General features: G+C 38.6%; 1 protein-coding gene across 31 annotated transcripts in view; it reads left to right on the forward strand.

Annotated features, from left to right (window-relative positions):
- DTNA (dystrobrevin alpha) overlaps nt 1-17,514 on the forward strand; it is a 330,024-nt gene that overhangs the window by 295,777 nt on the left and 16,733 nt on the right. For 23 of the 31 annotated variants that reach the window (XM_016153937.2, XM_036229943.1, XM_036229938.1 and 20 more), the window contains 2 exons: nt 2,184-2,297; nt 9,663-9,759. In XM_016153937.2, the coding sequence (XP_016009423.2) occupies nt 2,184-2,297; nt 9,663-9,759 (211 nt within the window). Of the gene's footprint in view, nt 1-2,183; nt 2,298-9,662; nt 9,760-11,421; nt 13,591-17,514 lie in introns of those variants that run through there. The other 8 variants (XM_016153946.2, XM_016153949.2, XM_036229949.1 and 5 more) reach the window with 1 other exon arrangement.

Raw genomic sequence — 17,514 nt, forward strand, 5'->3', positions numbered from 1 at the left:
CTGTTGGTGGGATTCCAGAATCAGGAATCACCACGGATATTCTAATGGCCTTGGCTGTGCGGTGATACCACTCTTCCTGCTTGTTTCTAAGATGTTTTTGGATTGTACTGTCTGAATGCATGTTTTTCAGGACCAGAGAGAGAATAAAGAAATGGGAATGAGATGGCAGAAAAAGAGCCCCATCCCATGCCCGAGTTCTTTCATGGCCTCTAGATTTCCCCACCTTAGGCTGATGAGCCTCCAATCCATTCCAAACTAAGCCAGTGGCCTCATTTCTTTTGAAGACCCCAGAAACCCATCCCAGAAGCTTATCCAGGTCACACTTCTGCACCATAGAAATTTACCCCATGAGTCTCATGTTCTCCAAGGTGGTAATTAACTCAGTAATCAGATCTCTGAGCTGCAGTAGAGGGCATTTCATCAACAATTTTAGAAGATAGTGCTTCCTTACAGCACCCTGGGAGAAGCCAGTTGGTTTTAGTATTAGCAATAGCAGAACTCTTCAAATCACAGCCTGCCTAGCCTACGCCTGTCAGAGCAAGTACCAAAGCCTGAGGGAGTCCAATATATGTGGCCCTTGAGGCTAACAAGCCTGAGTTCAAATCACCTCTATCACTTATGTATTATCGAACTTTGGCAAGTCTTTTAACTGATCTGTGCTTTGATTTCCTCATTCATGAAACAAATATAATAGTAGCGCCTATAGATAAAAGAATTATTATGAGGATTAAATAAGATTCAAGAAGACAGCACTGTTCCTGGATATAGACTAAGCACTTAATGTTCATTATATATCTTACTATTATTTTTTCTTTTCAGAGATGCTGCTTCTTTGGGCTACACGGTTCTGTCATGGTTCTGTCCTTAAAACCAACAAGAACTACTGGGAGTCATAGACTATCCAGGGTGTCAGCCCTGGAAAAGATCTCAGTACAGTGATTTTCAGACTGAGCCTTCTGGGACCCTGAGGGCTCTGTGGAGTGGGGAGAAAGGATTAGGAGCACAGGGCCCATCCTATATTTAACCAGAGTATCTCTCTCCTGTTTGACACATGGTGTTTCCATGGGAGATTTCTTTTAAAGAATGGTTTTCACAAAGGAGAAGGACAAAAGGAGGTTGAAACCCACTGAATTATAGTCCAGCCTCTTCACCATAGTCATGAGATGTGTAGTCACTGGTAATTAGCTTACTGCTGCTGATGTGTTTGTGAAGCACAAGCAGTTGTAAATTAGCCTTTCAAATGGAAAGCCCTCCCTCTTGCTCGCCAAGTTCACCTTCCATTCTTGGTGCTTTGTTCCATCTTCTTGGTTCTTGTGCATTTTGTTGGCTGGGAGACTGACCCCTCTTCCAAGAATACATGACCTATAACCTTGCTTAATGGCTTTTAACTCACTTAGGGATAATTTGCCCTACACAGGTCACCCATCTGTTATGGCCAGCCTAACGTTCACCTCGGTGCAGGGCAGTCCAGGCCCCAACACCAGTAACTGACACATCTCACCCCAGAGAGAGGTCACACCAAGAGCACTCTTAGGTCACAGACTCAATTATAGTGAATCCTTTTAAAAGCACTTTACTTCTAAGACTGCCCTCGTTGAGATCCATTGTTAAGGCTGAAAATGTTAAGAAAAAGAGAGAACATTTTGCATAACCACGGTCTTCTCAGATAAATTCAGTGAGAGGAATTTCATTCCTGGTGAGAGAATGAGGTTATTAAGTTTTATGAAATGAGCACCATTTATCCTTATTTTCCCTCCAAGCACCTCTTACTTAGCTGCAGTTACTTTATGGTGTCAGACTGTGATCATAAATAATAGGAAGACACATTTTTTCTCTCAAGCAGTGTGCTTTTCAAGCTGCACACATTACTATGGCATTATATTATTACTAGAGAGATCATAGGTCCTGGTGAGAACACTCAGCTTGAAGACTCCAATGACACACTGCAGAATCTTCATGGGTCGTGTGTACTAGAAATAAAGTCAGAATCCTCTCACCCATAGCACCCAACTAGCTACAGCCAATGCCTTGTAAACACAGTTGGTTTTGTGAGGGTCAGTACTTCTCAGAAACATAGGATGACCCTTCTTTTCTCTGGTGGCTCTGAGATGCTCAGATGTTAGATCCCGGATAACCTAGAAGTTAACTGACCCTGGTTCCTTATCACTCTCCTCTCTCCTAAGAGAAATCTTACAGGAGATCCAGAGGCTGCGGCTGGAACATGAACAAGCTTCTCAGCCCACTCCAGAGAAGGCGCAGCAAAACCCCACTCTGCTGGCAGAACTCCGGCTCCTCAGGTAAGAGAGGGAGCCAGAGGCGTCTCAGGGGATCCAAGCACTCAAGATCTTCAGTAATGTCTACCAATGTCCAGCCAGCTTCTGACCTTTATTGGCTTTTTTTTTTTTCAATAGCACACACCTAATTGATGAGATTTGAGGGTTTGAAGGAGAAGATGTTTATATTTTATTCTTTCATTTGATACAGAGAAAAAGGAATAGTTCTTTAGGTCAAAAACAAAATCTCTCACTAGAAAAAATTCAACTCAACCCTTTTTATAGTTATTTGCCCTATCAACAATGTGTTTATGATACAAGTGATCGATAAAACAAATACATAAACAGCTAAGTAAACATCACAGGTTTTTACATTTAAAAATTTACCTGTAACCTATAAAAGGGAGTCTGATGTTTCTTTGCCCCTGATGACTTTACTTACAGGTCTTTAAAAATAGACTTCATACCTTCTTGTTCTGAAAATGGGTTAAAAGACATGGTGTTACCTACTCTGTCATCATAAAATATTTGAGTTGGAAAGGATCTCAGGTCATCTGGTTCAACCCCTGAATTTCAGTGTACTTTTCGAAGTTGGAAAGGTAGAAAGTAGCAGGACAAGGATGAGGACTGTTGTGGCTTCCCCTACACCCATGTGTAAAAGGAAAGACGTGCTGTGGGCTCCAGGTCAAACTGGCTTCCTCCTCATGCCTTGGACGTGGCACATACTCAGCCCTTTCTGAAACAAACAAAACAAACATAAATTCAAAGATTTTCCCGCGTAGAAATGTTATATTTCACGAGGCACTTTCAGTTGGCAAGTATAGCATTCTCCCCATCTTTTGGTTTGGTTGCCACATACATTTTAGGTATATCTAACTCTGAGGCATGCTTTTTAGGTATAGTCATGTGCCCAACAACGTGTCAATCAAGGATGGACTGCGTATATGACAGTGGTTCCATAGATAACGGAGCTGAAAAACTCCTATTGCTTAGTGATGTCATACCCACTGGGATGTCGCACACAGCGCAACGCATTACTCACACGTTTGTGGTGATGCTGCTGTAAACCAACCTATGCTCTGCCAGTCGTATGAAAGTATAGCACGTACGATTATGTACAGTACATGATTCTTGATGAGAATAAATGACTATGTTAATGGTTTATGCATTTTCTATACTATACTGTCATTATTTTAGAGTGTACCCTTTCTACTTATAAATAAGGTTTGCTGTAAAACAGTATGCCGTGTTATGACAGTAGCAGCCTCACACATCTCATTTTTGCTGTCTCTCTCGATTATATGATTGTCTTGTGCTTGATTTAATCTCGTTTTGTATAGTGACGTGCTGTACATGTTCATAGCTTAGGAGCAGTAGTCTTTACCATTTAGTCTAGGTGTGATTAGGCTGTACCATCTAGATTTGTCTGTGGTGTTCACGTAATGATAAAATCGCCTAATGACATATTTTTGAGAACACATCTGCATTGTTAACTGGGGCATGGCTGTACAGAACCTCTTCTCAGAAACCCTTGTCAGAACTGGAGTGCCATGTGCTTTCTCCATACAGGGAGACTAAATTAAGCAGATTCTATGTGGCTGTGCTTGGAGTGTACCAAGTCCTTACTGATTGTAGCCGCGGGTGTTTCCAGGGGTTCCACTCTAGCCCTCCCCTTTGGACAGGTTCACATCGGGGCACCGCAGCACACCTGACCCCAATGCAAGCCATGCCTGCTCTTAGGGGTGGCCCAGCCCCTCCAGGCTCATGCACTTGGCTGTAGGGGCCTACCCTGCAAAGGCCTGAGGTACACAAAGGAAACACACAGAACCTGCAGCTTGGTGGGGGCTGCTTGAGGTGAAGAGATGACATCATACTTTAAAATAACAAAGTAATTTAATGGAAGAAACAGAAACTCTTCCTTTTTGACCTGTATGATTTCTGGTCCTACCTTCAGAGAGATGTGTTAGAAATCCTTGTATATTCTACTACACCATTACCCCAAAAGGGCTGAAAATGAAAAGAAGGGAAAAGTGATGTTTCTTGTCATGCTCCTTCTCAAAGGTATATAAAAGTAAATCACTGCTTGAAAATATCTCTCACAAAATAGGATTATGTAGGCCCTTCAAGCTCACAAGTTGAAAGTTAAGCCTAATATATACAGAAATATAACTGAATAAACCAACTTGGAAACAGAGTAAGTAGTCCGTCATGTACACATCAGAGTACCTGTCTCTGCCTGAAATATCCTTTGTGCCTCTGCCATTGGTTGCCCCATTCTCTAGCACAGGGATGATGACTGGAAATTTTTCATAAGCATTCTTATCAGTTCCCACCAGTTAGCATTTGCTTTCCAAAATATCTAGCTCTATTTGGATAATGCAGTCTGGGAAGGCATCTTGATGTTTCTGGGTCACTGATATTTCCAGCTGATATTTCTTCCCTCCTTGATGTCGCTCTCTAATAAGACTGATAATCATCTGGCCCTGACTTGTGGGCATTCCCATGGCCCTAGCAAAGGCCAAAGCTATATTAAGAAGTCTGGCTCTATAGGAACTTATGTAATTTTGGCCCTCAGTGTGGGCTTGTGGCCCACACCTGAGGCTTGAGGCCTAAGGCCTGAGACACCTAAATCCCAGCTGATTTGCTTGCCTACCTGTTTATTCTATACCTCTCTTTTGCTTGGAAGAAGGAAAAATACCCTTCTTTTAAGGGTAGTCCTCTAGATATTTATAAACCATTTATTCTGTGATAAGTACTTTCACAATTTGTAGATTTCACAGATACCCTGACATTCCAGCTTAATAATCCCACTCTGGGTGTCTAAATTTTATTCTTTAGTCATTTTATACATCGAAAGCTCTCCAGAACAATGGCCTCTTGCACAGTAACTTTGGCCTTAGTTCACACTGACGGGTGGCCATGTAAAGGCACAGGAACACCTTGCTATAGCTTTGATAGCAATATTCTTGCATTACATCCTTCCCAGGGCCTCTGTGGAGACTCCAACAGGAGAAATTTCTTTCACCTCAAGGACAGGGTTGGGGAGAAAGGAGCAGAGCTTTGCTTTTCATGAACACATCATTTATTTTTGTCTTAAGAGCACTATGACCTTTTTAAACAATCATATTTTCCTTATCATTTTAGCCACAAGAAAGCTGAAAGCCAAGCTTGCAATCCAGATCTGGCAGCTGACTAGGATTATATAGTAGGCATGTCTGTGTGTAAATGTGACACTTCCTATGCACTAAGCCCTGCATACACTGTCCCCTACAAGTGCCATAATGAACATGGGAGATGGACACTATTATACTCTTTTCATAAATATGGAAACTAATAGTCACAAAAGTTAAATAATTTTCTCAAGAGCCTGACGACGAGTAGCACAGGTGGATTCCATACCTTTGCTTAGGTGTTAATTATGTTATCTCCTGCCTGAACGATTATAATGAGCACTTAATTGATTCCCAGCCTCTAGTTCATCTGCACTGCTATCAGAATTATCTTTCTTCACTTTATTATTCATTTTACTCACTCAACAAATATTTCTGAAATGCAGAATGCCCAGAACTTTTCTGGGAACCTTATACCATAATGCATTAGAAGAAATACTGTCCCTAGTCTCACGATATTTGTAGTCTAGTAAAAAAATGATATAAATCAAAAACTCACACAAATAGGAATATAATTATAAATCTGAGATAAGTGCTATAAGGACTCTTCCTTTAAAGAAAAAAAAAAAAACATAATTTTCAAACCTGCCCTTCACTAGAGTCAGAAGGGGCTACCATGGGGAAGGCTTGTTTGAGTTGAAATATGAAGGATGGAACTTAAGGAATGAAGATTGAGGATGGGGAAAGGGGCTGGGACAACTGAAGAAAGGGTCTTCCTGGAAGGTAGAGACTATCTGTACAAAGACCAAATGGCAGGAGCGAATCCGGCGCTCTTTTATGAACTAAACAGTCCTAAAGTGCAGTGAATGAAGTGGTTCATGGTAAAAAAAAAAAAAAAAAAAAAAAAAAAAGATGTAGGTAGGGATAGACCATGATTCTGTAGTCTTTCAGACCATGAAGATATTACTATTAATTCTGTAACAGGAAGCCATTGAAAAGTGAGAGTTACATTTTGAGCTAACATACTGGATTAGTTTGCCAAGTCAGACTCCCATGAACCAGAGCTTTTATTCCAGTATTGAGCTTTACTAATGATTTCAAGAATATCAGGCAATCAGGAGGCACAGATGAAGCAGAGAAGGGTCTGAAACATTCCATATGGTTTCCCATGGCCTTTGCTTTCCAAATGAGATGTAGCTTCTGAGACAAATTTTGAAAGATGATCTGGTGAGCCTTCTCCGACCTTCCCCAACCATATAAAACTTGCTGTCTTCTTCTTAGTGTTACTACGTGTAGCATGTTGTTCTCATTTTTATGATACACTCACCATTGTTGTTTTGAACTTTTTCATTTCTGCTTCCTTCTCACCCAAGTACACAAACTGTATCCTATTCATTATTTTATTTACAGTATCTTAAAAGTGCTGAATAGATGGAATGGATAAACTGTACAACCATTAAGAGACAGCTAAGAACTGTGTGAAGACAATACCATCTTCTGTCCTGAAGAAAACATTTCTTTAAAACTATGAAGCAACTAACTTCACCCTACACATCTCAAAAAAAGAAATATCTATCCCTTGCCTAAAATATAAGTATCTTATTCTATGCCCCCCAAATCGCACTTTTTTCAACATATATAAAATTATTCTTGGCGACAACTTGTTAATATAAAGTAACTTTTTTTTGTTTTACCAATTAAAATGGAATTGTAATCTCTGATTCAAGTCTGTGGCTTCCAGACTTGAATACCATAGACCAGATTAGTTTCTTAATTATTTGGGAGAAACAGCATAAAGTTGAGTGCTTTTTGTGTTACCATATAATGACATTTTTTAAAACCTACCATCATCTGTTGTCACAACAGTTTCATGAAGGATATTATATGTTTTAAATTTTTAGTTTGAACAAGCCTACAGAGGAGTCATAAGAATATCACAATGAATTTCCTTCTACACTTCACCTAGAAATTCAAACATTTTGCCACACCTTCTCTAGCTCTCTATAGATGTTTATATAGATATATATCACATATATATTTTTGATGAGCCATTTGAGAGTAAGTCACAGGCATCATAATCCTTTACCCCTAAGTACGTATGTATATATTTCCTAAGAAAAAATATATTCTTTTATATAACCATGCTATCATCATCAAATTCAGGAAAGTTAATATGATATTTATTATTATCCAATATATAATTTATATTAAAATTTTTTCTATTGTTCCAACACTGTCCTAAAAGGGTTTTAACACATATAAAACTAGAGATACAATGACAAAATATCAGAGTAAAAGATCCTCCTTTAGAGATTAATATATTTAGCTCTATGAAAATAAAATCACTATTTAACCTTGTTTTCTCATTTCTGCTTTGAACAATAGAGGCTACACTGCAGATTTCATATCAGACTCACATATGATAACCACTGGTGTAAGCACACAAAATAAATAATAAAGACATGTCAAATTAGTGTTTTTTAAAATATATATATATATTTCAATCAAATGCGTGAAAAAGTAAATGTCATGTTTTGAAAGATTACAACTATAAGGTAAATGTACAAATCAGTTTTTTAATGTTGATTAATTCTAAACTAATAATAGTTAATTTCTGATAGTTTTTAGATGCCTCTCTTAGTGTTTTCTTACCTACAATATTAGAATTTTGCCTCAACTTTCTTCTCAAAGTGTTCCCGCGGCCAAAAGGCCAAAAATTACAGAGCAGTATCTAGAAGAGAACTGAAAACAAATCAGAAAGATTGTTTACTCTTCTACCAAACTCTACTGTTGGATGTATTCAAAACACCATATACAGAGAAAATCAAAGAAAAAACAACTAATGATTTTGTCATTGAAGAATATTTTTTAATGCAGCAAGACTTTCTAAATTAGAATACTGCAGCCCAGTAAGATAAAGATTAAAATAAGATATTATTAAAGTCTATAAAATTATGATGTTTCTTGTCCACAGGATTCAGAAAAGAGGCAGTTGTTAAAGAAATCAAAGGAAGGATTGCTCTGGTAGTAAGCTTTAAGTGGCCATAAAAGCTTAAAATATAAGTATCTAAAAATTAGTTGAGATATGTTTATAAATTTTAAATTCATAATTTATTATTAAATAAGCTGGTATGAAAGCAAAGAAGAAATGTCTCATTTTTATCTATAACCTGTTCTCCCACCAAATATCTTTCAATTGGATGAGCCATTGACCTAACTCACTGTGACATTTTTATACTGTCGGTTTTTCATCATAGTCTCTGCTACAGCTTCACTTAATGCTGTGTCTATGCCATTGAGATTGGCATATTCGTTCGCACTTTAATGTATATATAGTTAACATATCCACACATTTTTGAAATATAAGTTTCAATATTTTGAACTCAGAAGCCTTTGGGGCAAGAAAAAATGTATATATTACTTATACTAATGGTCATAAATAATAGACTTTAAATTGATTTGAAAATATACATCTATGTTTGTTAGAAATGTGGAGCATTAATGTTCTCCAAACTGTTTTACTTCTTTTCCCCTTTAAAAGATATTTTTAATGCTTCTTAGTATCAACGTCAGCGATAGAGTATAGATTGTCCTTTGTGGTTTCCATTCTACCGACAGTTTAATAGAAGTTCTACGAAACAAAATGAAATTGAACAGACACGACCCTTGTAGATTATTTTCAATTAGAACAATTATGTAGGAACTCTTTTATTCTGGTTTCACTTTATGAAGCAAAACCCAAAACAGAAAATCTATATTGACTGTAATAACTGTGTTCCATTAATATTTCACTTCTGAAAGGCACCACATTGTACATTAAGATTGAAAACTATGAAAAATTTACTTTTCTAAATCCAGTTTTTAAATACTAAGATAATCAGCACTTTCTGTGAGATTTACAAGAATCCTTGGGTTTGGAGGGTCTGTGGGATTGGCCTTTTTCAGTGATAGTTTAGTTTTCGTTTGTCGTCCCAAGGAAACCCAAAGCACCACACAGGGCCATGACATAGGAAGCATTCAGAAAAGATTTCATTAAATGGCTAATTCACGGTAGAATGGGAGGTGTCTAAAAGAATTTCTGTTTTAGTATGACTTCTAATAAATTAATGTACACCTCAAGCTATAATTGTTCACTCATTTGACATTTCCCTGCCTAGTAACCATGTCAAAGACCCAGAGATGCCTTCTTTCTGGTGGTTCGCTAGTCCGAAAAGATTGGAACATGTGATTCAGTCAGTGAGTTGACTGCTGTTTCTGATGACAGCTGCTTCTTTCTTAGACAGCGCAAGGATGAGCTGGAACAGAGAATGTCTGCTCTCCAGGAGAGCCGGAGAGAGCTAATGGTCCAGTTGGAAGGTCTCATGAAGCTACTAAAGGTAAGATGTTTCAAATAAATAGACATTTTCTGGACCTAGGACTATGACATTCGTAAAATTTTTGCACATAATGTGCAGCAGCTTCTACAATTATTTGATTTCCCCCAACATGTGGTTTTAAACTCAAATAAAGGATTTGTTCACAAATGCATCAAATGATAGCAATCCATTATAGGGCTCATTCTTACTCTTTTTCTGGAACCAGACCACTGAGGACCTTCATGGGAAATTTCTTAGCTTATTTCCAGTTTCTTATGTCCTTGAAAGTAATAAAACTGGATTTATTTAGAAATATTTTACATTTAGTAGCTTTTATCAGTTGTGACTAAATTTAAAAAAAAAAAAGCTAATCTCTAATTTATAAAATGAAGATAGCCATTAAATAACTTTGGTGGTTATAGTTTAAGAGGAGTAACTTTAATTTCAGTAAAATACTTTATCTCTGTGGCTTTAGCAGCAAGTCACATAACTTCTATGAGTCTCAAATGCAACATGTAAATGGAAATCTTACTATTCTTCAGATAAAGTGTTTAATATGATGATCTGTAGAATTCCTCTGCAGAATGCTGTAATCTGTTGTTTTCATTGGAAAGTGGCATTCTTCCTTTCATAAATCCTTATTCTCTTCTTCAATGTGCACTAAATTACATTTTAAGTCAAAAGTAGACTAATTATGGCCACATGTCCACAGTCAGCCCCATAGAAGTGTCAGTGCTGTGTGGTCATCCTGCCTGATGTAAATAAGCATGAACCAGTATGGACTGAAACTGTGACATGCCAAAGGTGTCCTGACTGAGTTCACGGCTCCCCCACATCCCTGACACACCATTATTTATTGTTTCTGTATTTCTCTCCTCTCTCTCTCTCTATCAACACCCTCTTTCTCTCCTTTTTTCTCTCTCCCTTCTTTCCTTCCTTCATTTCTTTTATTTAACAAATATTTGTTGAAACCTACTGTGTCCCAGGCACTGCTGTTAGTGTAACACTTCTTTCTTTTGTTTTCTTTACTTTTTTATTCCTTAGTCAACCTTGCTTGCCATCAGTGTTGGGAATACTTTGTCTTTATTTACCAAGCAAAACTTACTTTTCAGTGTATTCAAAATGCGAAGTGTAGAATTCAATTTTTGTTGTACTATATATGTTAGGACAGGACTAGATAATTAATAACCTGTTGCTATTTCTGGCCCGTAAGTTCATTTGATGATCCAGAAAAGCTCTTTCTGCTTTCCTTTTCAAATATACTAAATGAATAAAGTTGATCCTATCTTTCCCTTCACTGAATGACAGGAAGCTTTGAAAACATCCCCCTGCTTATATTGCTATAGATTCTATCACCATAGCATTGGGATACGAGTCTGTTTACCACCAGCCATCTTGGCATCAACCTGGCCTAACTGAGCAGTTCGTTGTATCAGGATGTACAAACACCAGGGCAGAGAGATGGTGTCGAAAGAAGGTTGGACACAGGAAGAAAGGAGATGGGTCTCTAGTTTCAAATACCTAAAAAGACTTAGAACTAAAGTCACTGAGGTAGAAGAGACTTGACCTGCCATCAAAGCTGTATTGATGTTTCCCTACCTTGCATTCCTTTACACTGTATTGGAACATGCTCTTATTGGAACCCTGGGTAATCTAACTATTATTGGTTCAATCTTTCTGTAGGAAGAAGAACTGAAGCAGGGAGTAAGTTATGTTCCCTACTGCAGGTCTTAACTAACTGTGGAGGGGCCTGCCGTCCTGCTGTTTTTGTCATTGCTTTTGCCTCTAATGTATGTTCATGCTTCAGTTTGGAAAGAGAAAAAAAAAATCATACTAATTTGCTTCCTTTTCAATGTAGTGCTTGAATTGAGATATATAAAATTAGCATTTTTTATAACTATTACTACTGTCGGCATCAAAAGAAGAGCTATTACATCTTTGAGAAGAGGGAACAAATTGTAATTTGTTGGACACTTTTTAGATCTCCAGGCGTCTAAATTTCAGACCAGTCTTGTGCTTTTCTGGGTTGTTGACCAAACCCTTCTCTTAATAGAAGGATACCCACTGCAGTCCCTAAAGTTACACTAGGTAAAACCCACAGCACTCAAAAGCGAACTTCCTCATCCCCTAACACTGTGAGTATCCAGTTCAGTTTCCATTTAACTGAAAAGATGTAGAATCTCTTTTATAAAAATTGGCCAATTACATCTCTTTTTATTATATAATTATTAAGCCCCAATTCCCCCACTGCTCACCCAAATGTACTCAGTCTTAAGAGAGAAAGACTACTCAGTAATTGTTCACTTTCCACTGTTTAGTTCTTCCCAAGCAGAATTCCTACCGTTGGTTGAAAAAATCTCAAAAGAATAGGTAACTTTCAGCCTTTCTCTTATCACCAAGAACCGTTCTGCTCTGGGATTTCACAAGGTCCTCAAATATAGCTCCAGAAATCGGGCCATTGTGACTGTAGCCTAAACTGAAGCCCTGTACCTAACTCTGTGGTCAGGTTCAGAAGCCAGCAGAGGGAGCAGCATACTCAAAAAATAATAATAATAAAATGAAAAAAAAAATAAAAGCTGCTGTAATTTCAAGTGCATGTACCAAGCTGTGTATGACAATAGACCCCACCTGCTAGTATTATCAAACATTTTCACATTATTTCCATGGATCAATTAGAACTGTAGCCTGTCCAATTTCAACCTACTTTTTAATTCTTCTGTATTCTCTTTCCTATTATTCATTGTGTGTGTTTGTGTGTAACAAAGAATGTTTGCAAAATGCTGGACACATTTTTACCCTTTATTCCCATGGTCTGTAAAAAAGGAAAGTGTAAAACTAACTTGTAATGTCAGACAATAAAGACAATGTATTACATTATTTTGTATTTTGTGAAAAAAAAATTACTAAAACTATAAAGTCCAGTTTTAATGAGACAGTGCCCCTTGGTGAGGGACACACATTGACAGCTGTATAATTGCCCATAAATGCATACATGGGGTATTTCTATGTTCTTCCAACACTTAGATCATGGTAGAGAAAAATGCCTTGCTGTGGCACTTCTTTTTGCAAACAGCCTCTTTTCTTTTCTGTCTCTTACTTAGCATGTGCATCAAAAAAGGAGATAAGACTCCAATATAACCTTCCTCCTCCTAGTGGAGAGAGAGGGCAATCATCCTGTAATCGGTCAGCCTTGCTTTATCCATTTCCCACGGGGATTCCTCTACCATTTCCGGGGCAACGCATTCTTGAAAGACTCAGAGGACCAGGAAGTTCATAAACCGTTGGATGCATAGAGCCAGGAAGTTCATAAGCAGATGGATGCACAGAGGCTGGAAGTTCATAAACAGATGGATGCAGAGAGCCAAACCATGGCAGCACCCATAAGAGCATTACTGCCCCCTTTCCTTCCAGCTCCTCCCTCTGAGCCCGAAACAGCTGCTGCATCTCTAAAGTCAGCCTGCAGTGAGTACTGCTGCATAGCTACTTAAGGGCCCTTATTGGTAACACCCAGATGTCAGCAGTGCATTGTCTGGAAGGGGGTCGAGTTTGCCTGTTTTAGTCATTCATTTGCTTTTATACACAAACCTCTTTTCAAAAAGGACCCGAGGCAGCTAACAACAAAAGACATAAACAATGACTTCATAAAATAAAAATAGAAAAATCAAAAATTATAAGGGACAGGTGTGTTGCTCTGAGATTTCTGGCAATGAGGCAAAAAAGGAAAGCATATTGGTGGTTTTATTAGAACAGAAAGTCTAGTTCTTAGGGGACCAAATTTCTGTTGGCATAAAATATGAAAAGAAAGTCTCTCTCGGAGCTTTACAGGAGGAGTACTGAAAAAAAAAAAAAAAACAGACAAATGCAATAGTAACTTTCACATGGCTGGTACTTATACTGACCTTCAGTCAGAATTAAAGACAGCCTCCCATGTTCCAGTCCCGTAAAGGCAGTTCTACGAGGAAATAAACAAATGCCATCCAAATATACAGACTTCTCATGGTATAACATGATCTAAGGAGAGAATTTAGAGGTTTTAGTCTGGCATCTGCTTCTAAATTCTGTTTTCATTTATAAGCTTTTCCCCTTTGGGGACATTCTCTTTGTAAAATCAGATTTAAAACACTGCACACAACAAGTCGTGCTTGATTTAATAGCCTCTACTTGCTTTATCCTAAGTCTGTGTGGTTCAATGTATTTTATTATATTGGTATATATAATTCCTAACTATACTGTTTCTTGTTAGAGGTAATGCATGAATTTATTCCCCTTGAGGAGAGAACATGAATTTTTTTAAAAATAGTGCCTGTAATATAAAACGATGATTATGATATCATAAGCAATAAATTTTTTTTACAAAACTTGAATTGAAATTATCCTACCCTCTTTCTTCTTTGTGTACTTTTAAGATTTATTGAAGGAACCATAAAAAGAACACTCATAAAAAGTTTAATAATGAAGGCGGCTGGGGTATAATTGCAGTGACAGCATGTTCCAGAGTTTCTGGTATACTTCTAGTTTCAAATATTATGTTCTGGTCTAAAACCAAGCATCCTGACTTTGAGTTCAGAAAATAAGATCTCAATAATAACTTCTTAGGAAGAATTATACCCGTCCCAGCTCTTCTGTCACAGCGTAAGATGAGTAAGTCAGTTCACATCCTGGTAATTTATTTCACACATACAGGCGATACATGATTTAGCAGATTGTTGTATGGATTTCAAAAGATTATGGATGTGCAAGCACTTTGGAAAATACCATACATTTCATATATAAATATGAATGTACGGGCGTATATACATATATATGGGTACATGTAAATTTTCTAATTTGACCCATATTTTGACACACACACACACAAACACTCATGCATTCACTCCTCTTCCTTACAGTTAACCAACAGAGTTTCAGTCAGGAGGAGAAAGTTAACCATCATTCCAAATGTCATCTCCTGCCTTCGTTCTGTTCTCTATTTACAACTGGATGATCCAGTTAATTCAGGAAGTCATAGTCACTCAGGTTACTACTTCTTTCACACAAAGCTATAAAAAATATGAGCAGACCCGAAATGACAATTTTACCAGTTTAAGTTTCACCTTTCTCTATTCCCCTTGCTCATTGTCTCTGGTGGGTATTCAATAGAGTAGTGAAGCAATCAAAAGTGAGGGTGGGGACGTGGATAATACACATCATAAATAATCAATTGCTGTATAAAGACTCACATCTAGCGTTCAAAAACATACCCTCCCAGTCTCTCTCTCTCTCTCTTTCTCTTTCTCTCATCTCATCCTTCGTGCATGCATGCACACACACCACACACACACACACATCTTTTTAAAAATTAGAGATTGGTTAATTCATTCTAGAAAACTATTAAATATTATTTCTCTGCTTTAAAACATTGAAAGATGGCCCTCAAATTCAAGATAAAGTCTACCTCCTTTTATGACATTGGAGGCCCCCTAACCCAGTTCTACCCCTTCCTAGCATCATTATCCTCCACTCCCCATAGTGAACCCGGCGCTTCAACAATACTGCCCTCCCAACCCTATCTGCAATATCCTTCACACTTCCCATGCCTTGCTCATGATACTCCAAGGCCTGGGATGTTCTTCTCTTCGCCCAGTACTTTCTCTTCTCTGCCTAAAAATCTCAGCCATTAAGACCCAAGTCCAATGAGGCCTCCTACCAGAAGTCACCTCATCTGTGTCCCCATAACACTTTGTACACAACAATCCCTATGATGATACTCAGTGAATGTGTATTGGGGGAAAGGATGAAAAGAGGGTTGGATGTAGCTAACCACTGGTTTGCTCTACCTTCCCAAGCTGATAAGCAAACCAGACCTGACTAGGCTGTATTCTCAGCCAAACATGAGAGGCAGATTTTTCAGGTTGGGAGGAGGACGTACATAACATCACCCACTCCTGTCTCATGGTCATCCCCTCTGCCGTTTCTCCAGGCAGTGCTGGTTCAGCAGTTAAACATTTGGACCTTTCCTTAAAGCATCCCTCCTTTCTGGTGCTAAGTGGAAACCAAAATACTTCCTGGAAAAAAAAATCAGAAAATTTATGGATCTTGTCAGACTTTTTAAAAATTGATAAAACAGCATGTTGAGTGAACTCAGAGGATGGAGTGTAGAAATGAATTTTTTATTTATTCTCTAGGAAGAGAGCTATTTTAAATTTGCCAAGTATGATGTATGTTTTCCTTCTTCCATAAATCAACTCCCTTCTCAGGAATTTTAGATCTATATATTGATCTGCATGGACCATCATCCCTTAAGTCTTTGCTCCATTAATCATCGAGTAATTTCCAGAAAAGGATGTTCACAGAGATTATTCACCCTAAATGTTCTAAAGTAGTTAGCAGAAACATGTTTTATAACCTGGCCAGAGGCCATCATTCTATAGAAGCCACTCCCTGTGAAAGTGAAATTCAGTGATATCTACCCCACTGATCTACTCCAGTGCCAAGAGGCAACTGCCCTCTTCTGAGTGGCCCTACAAGAACAGCAGAAAGGGAGTCCAGAGCTGGCAGTAGGTCCTAGGAAGGTACTGTTCATCAAACTGGATGGCGTCCTCACAAAGAGCTATGGGGCCATGATGGCCCAGAGAGACAGGGTCCTCCCCACAAAAATCTGGGTAAAGACCAGACATGATTTGGGAGTTGCAAGTTGCAAGTAAGATACCGCTGAATCTTTTCTTCAGCACAGAATCTTCCACTAAAATTCTTCACATAATCAGAATTGATTGAAATTGCACCAGTTGGATATTCATTTAGGAGACGGTGGTTATTAGTCATTCACACATTGATGTAATTTAGATTCAGTCAATTGTTTTTCCTTCACACATACTACAAGTCTATTATTTTTCTCTTAACACAGAACCATTAAAGAGTTTTGAAGAAAGGAAGCAGGCAGAAAGGAGTAAGGAAAGTTGGGTCTGGAGACCAGGCATTAAGCAGGGAGAGGTAAGGCTGAGAATGCCTCAAACATAGTTAGCAGGAGAGCTGAGTACAGGGGCAGAAGAGGAAAGCATTACCAGAGGTAACGTACTCACAGACTCACAGACGGGAAGGTTAGAAAGACTGGGCATAGAGCCCAGAAAGGAGGTGGAACAAGCCCTCAGGGCACCTGACCAACGTCTGTCTTCTCTGAGAGACCCTCCATCTACCATAGGTCATCCAGGTCCCTACAGCCCAGGGCACTCAGAGCACCTGGGCTCAGATACCAGCACAGACATTCTTGATTCATCTCCTGGGCAATTCTTTTCACCTCTCTAAGCACTGGGATCTACAACCATGCATTTAGAGTAGTGATACCTACTTCAGTGGTGGTGGAGAGAAATCGAAGAGAAATCATGAACATCAAAACCCTTCGTCCATGGCAAAGCACAAATCAAATAAGTCGTTTATTATTGGCGTGGGACGCAGTGGGAGGCCATGGTAGCTCAGAAGCAAAGGTTTCATGGTAATGAGACTGAGCTGCCAAAGTTTGCTGGGGAAAACCAGACCCGTCATCCCTGTCCCCGAGCGGGCTGGGGCAAGCAGGCTGCAAGGCATCGCACGCGGGCAAACTTCTCTTCCTTGGGCCCGGACAGACCATTCCAAGGTATTGTTGAGAGTGAAAGAGTGTAAACCTGTGCCCATTGGGCAACACATGAGTCTGTGTTCTGTTTTGCTTCATTTTTTAATTCTGGACTTTTCTCAATTTTTAGATTTGACTTTTATGTGTGATGCTGAGCCCTAGAAAGCTAACAGCATGGCATTGTACAGGAT

The sequence above is a fragment of the Rousettus aegyptiacus genome, unplaced genomic scaffold (assembly GCF_014176215.1).
Source record: "Rousettus aegyptiacus isolate mRouAeg1 unplaced genomic scaffold, mRouAeg1.p scaffold_m13_p_12, whole genome shotgun sequence".
Classification (NCBI taxonomy): domain Eukaryota; kingdom Metazoa; phylum Chordata; class Mammalia; order Chiroptera; family Pteropodidae; genus Rousettus; species Rousettus aegyptiacus.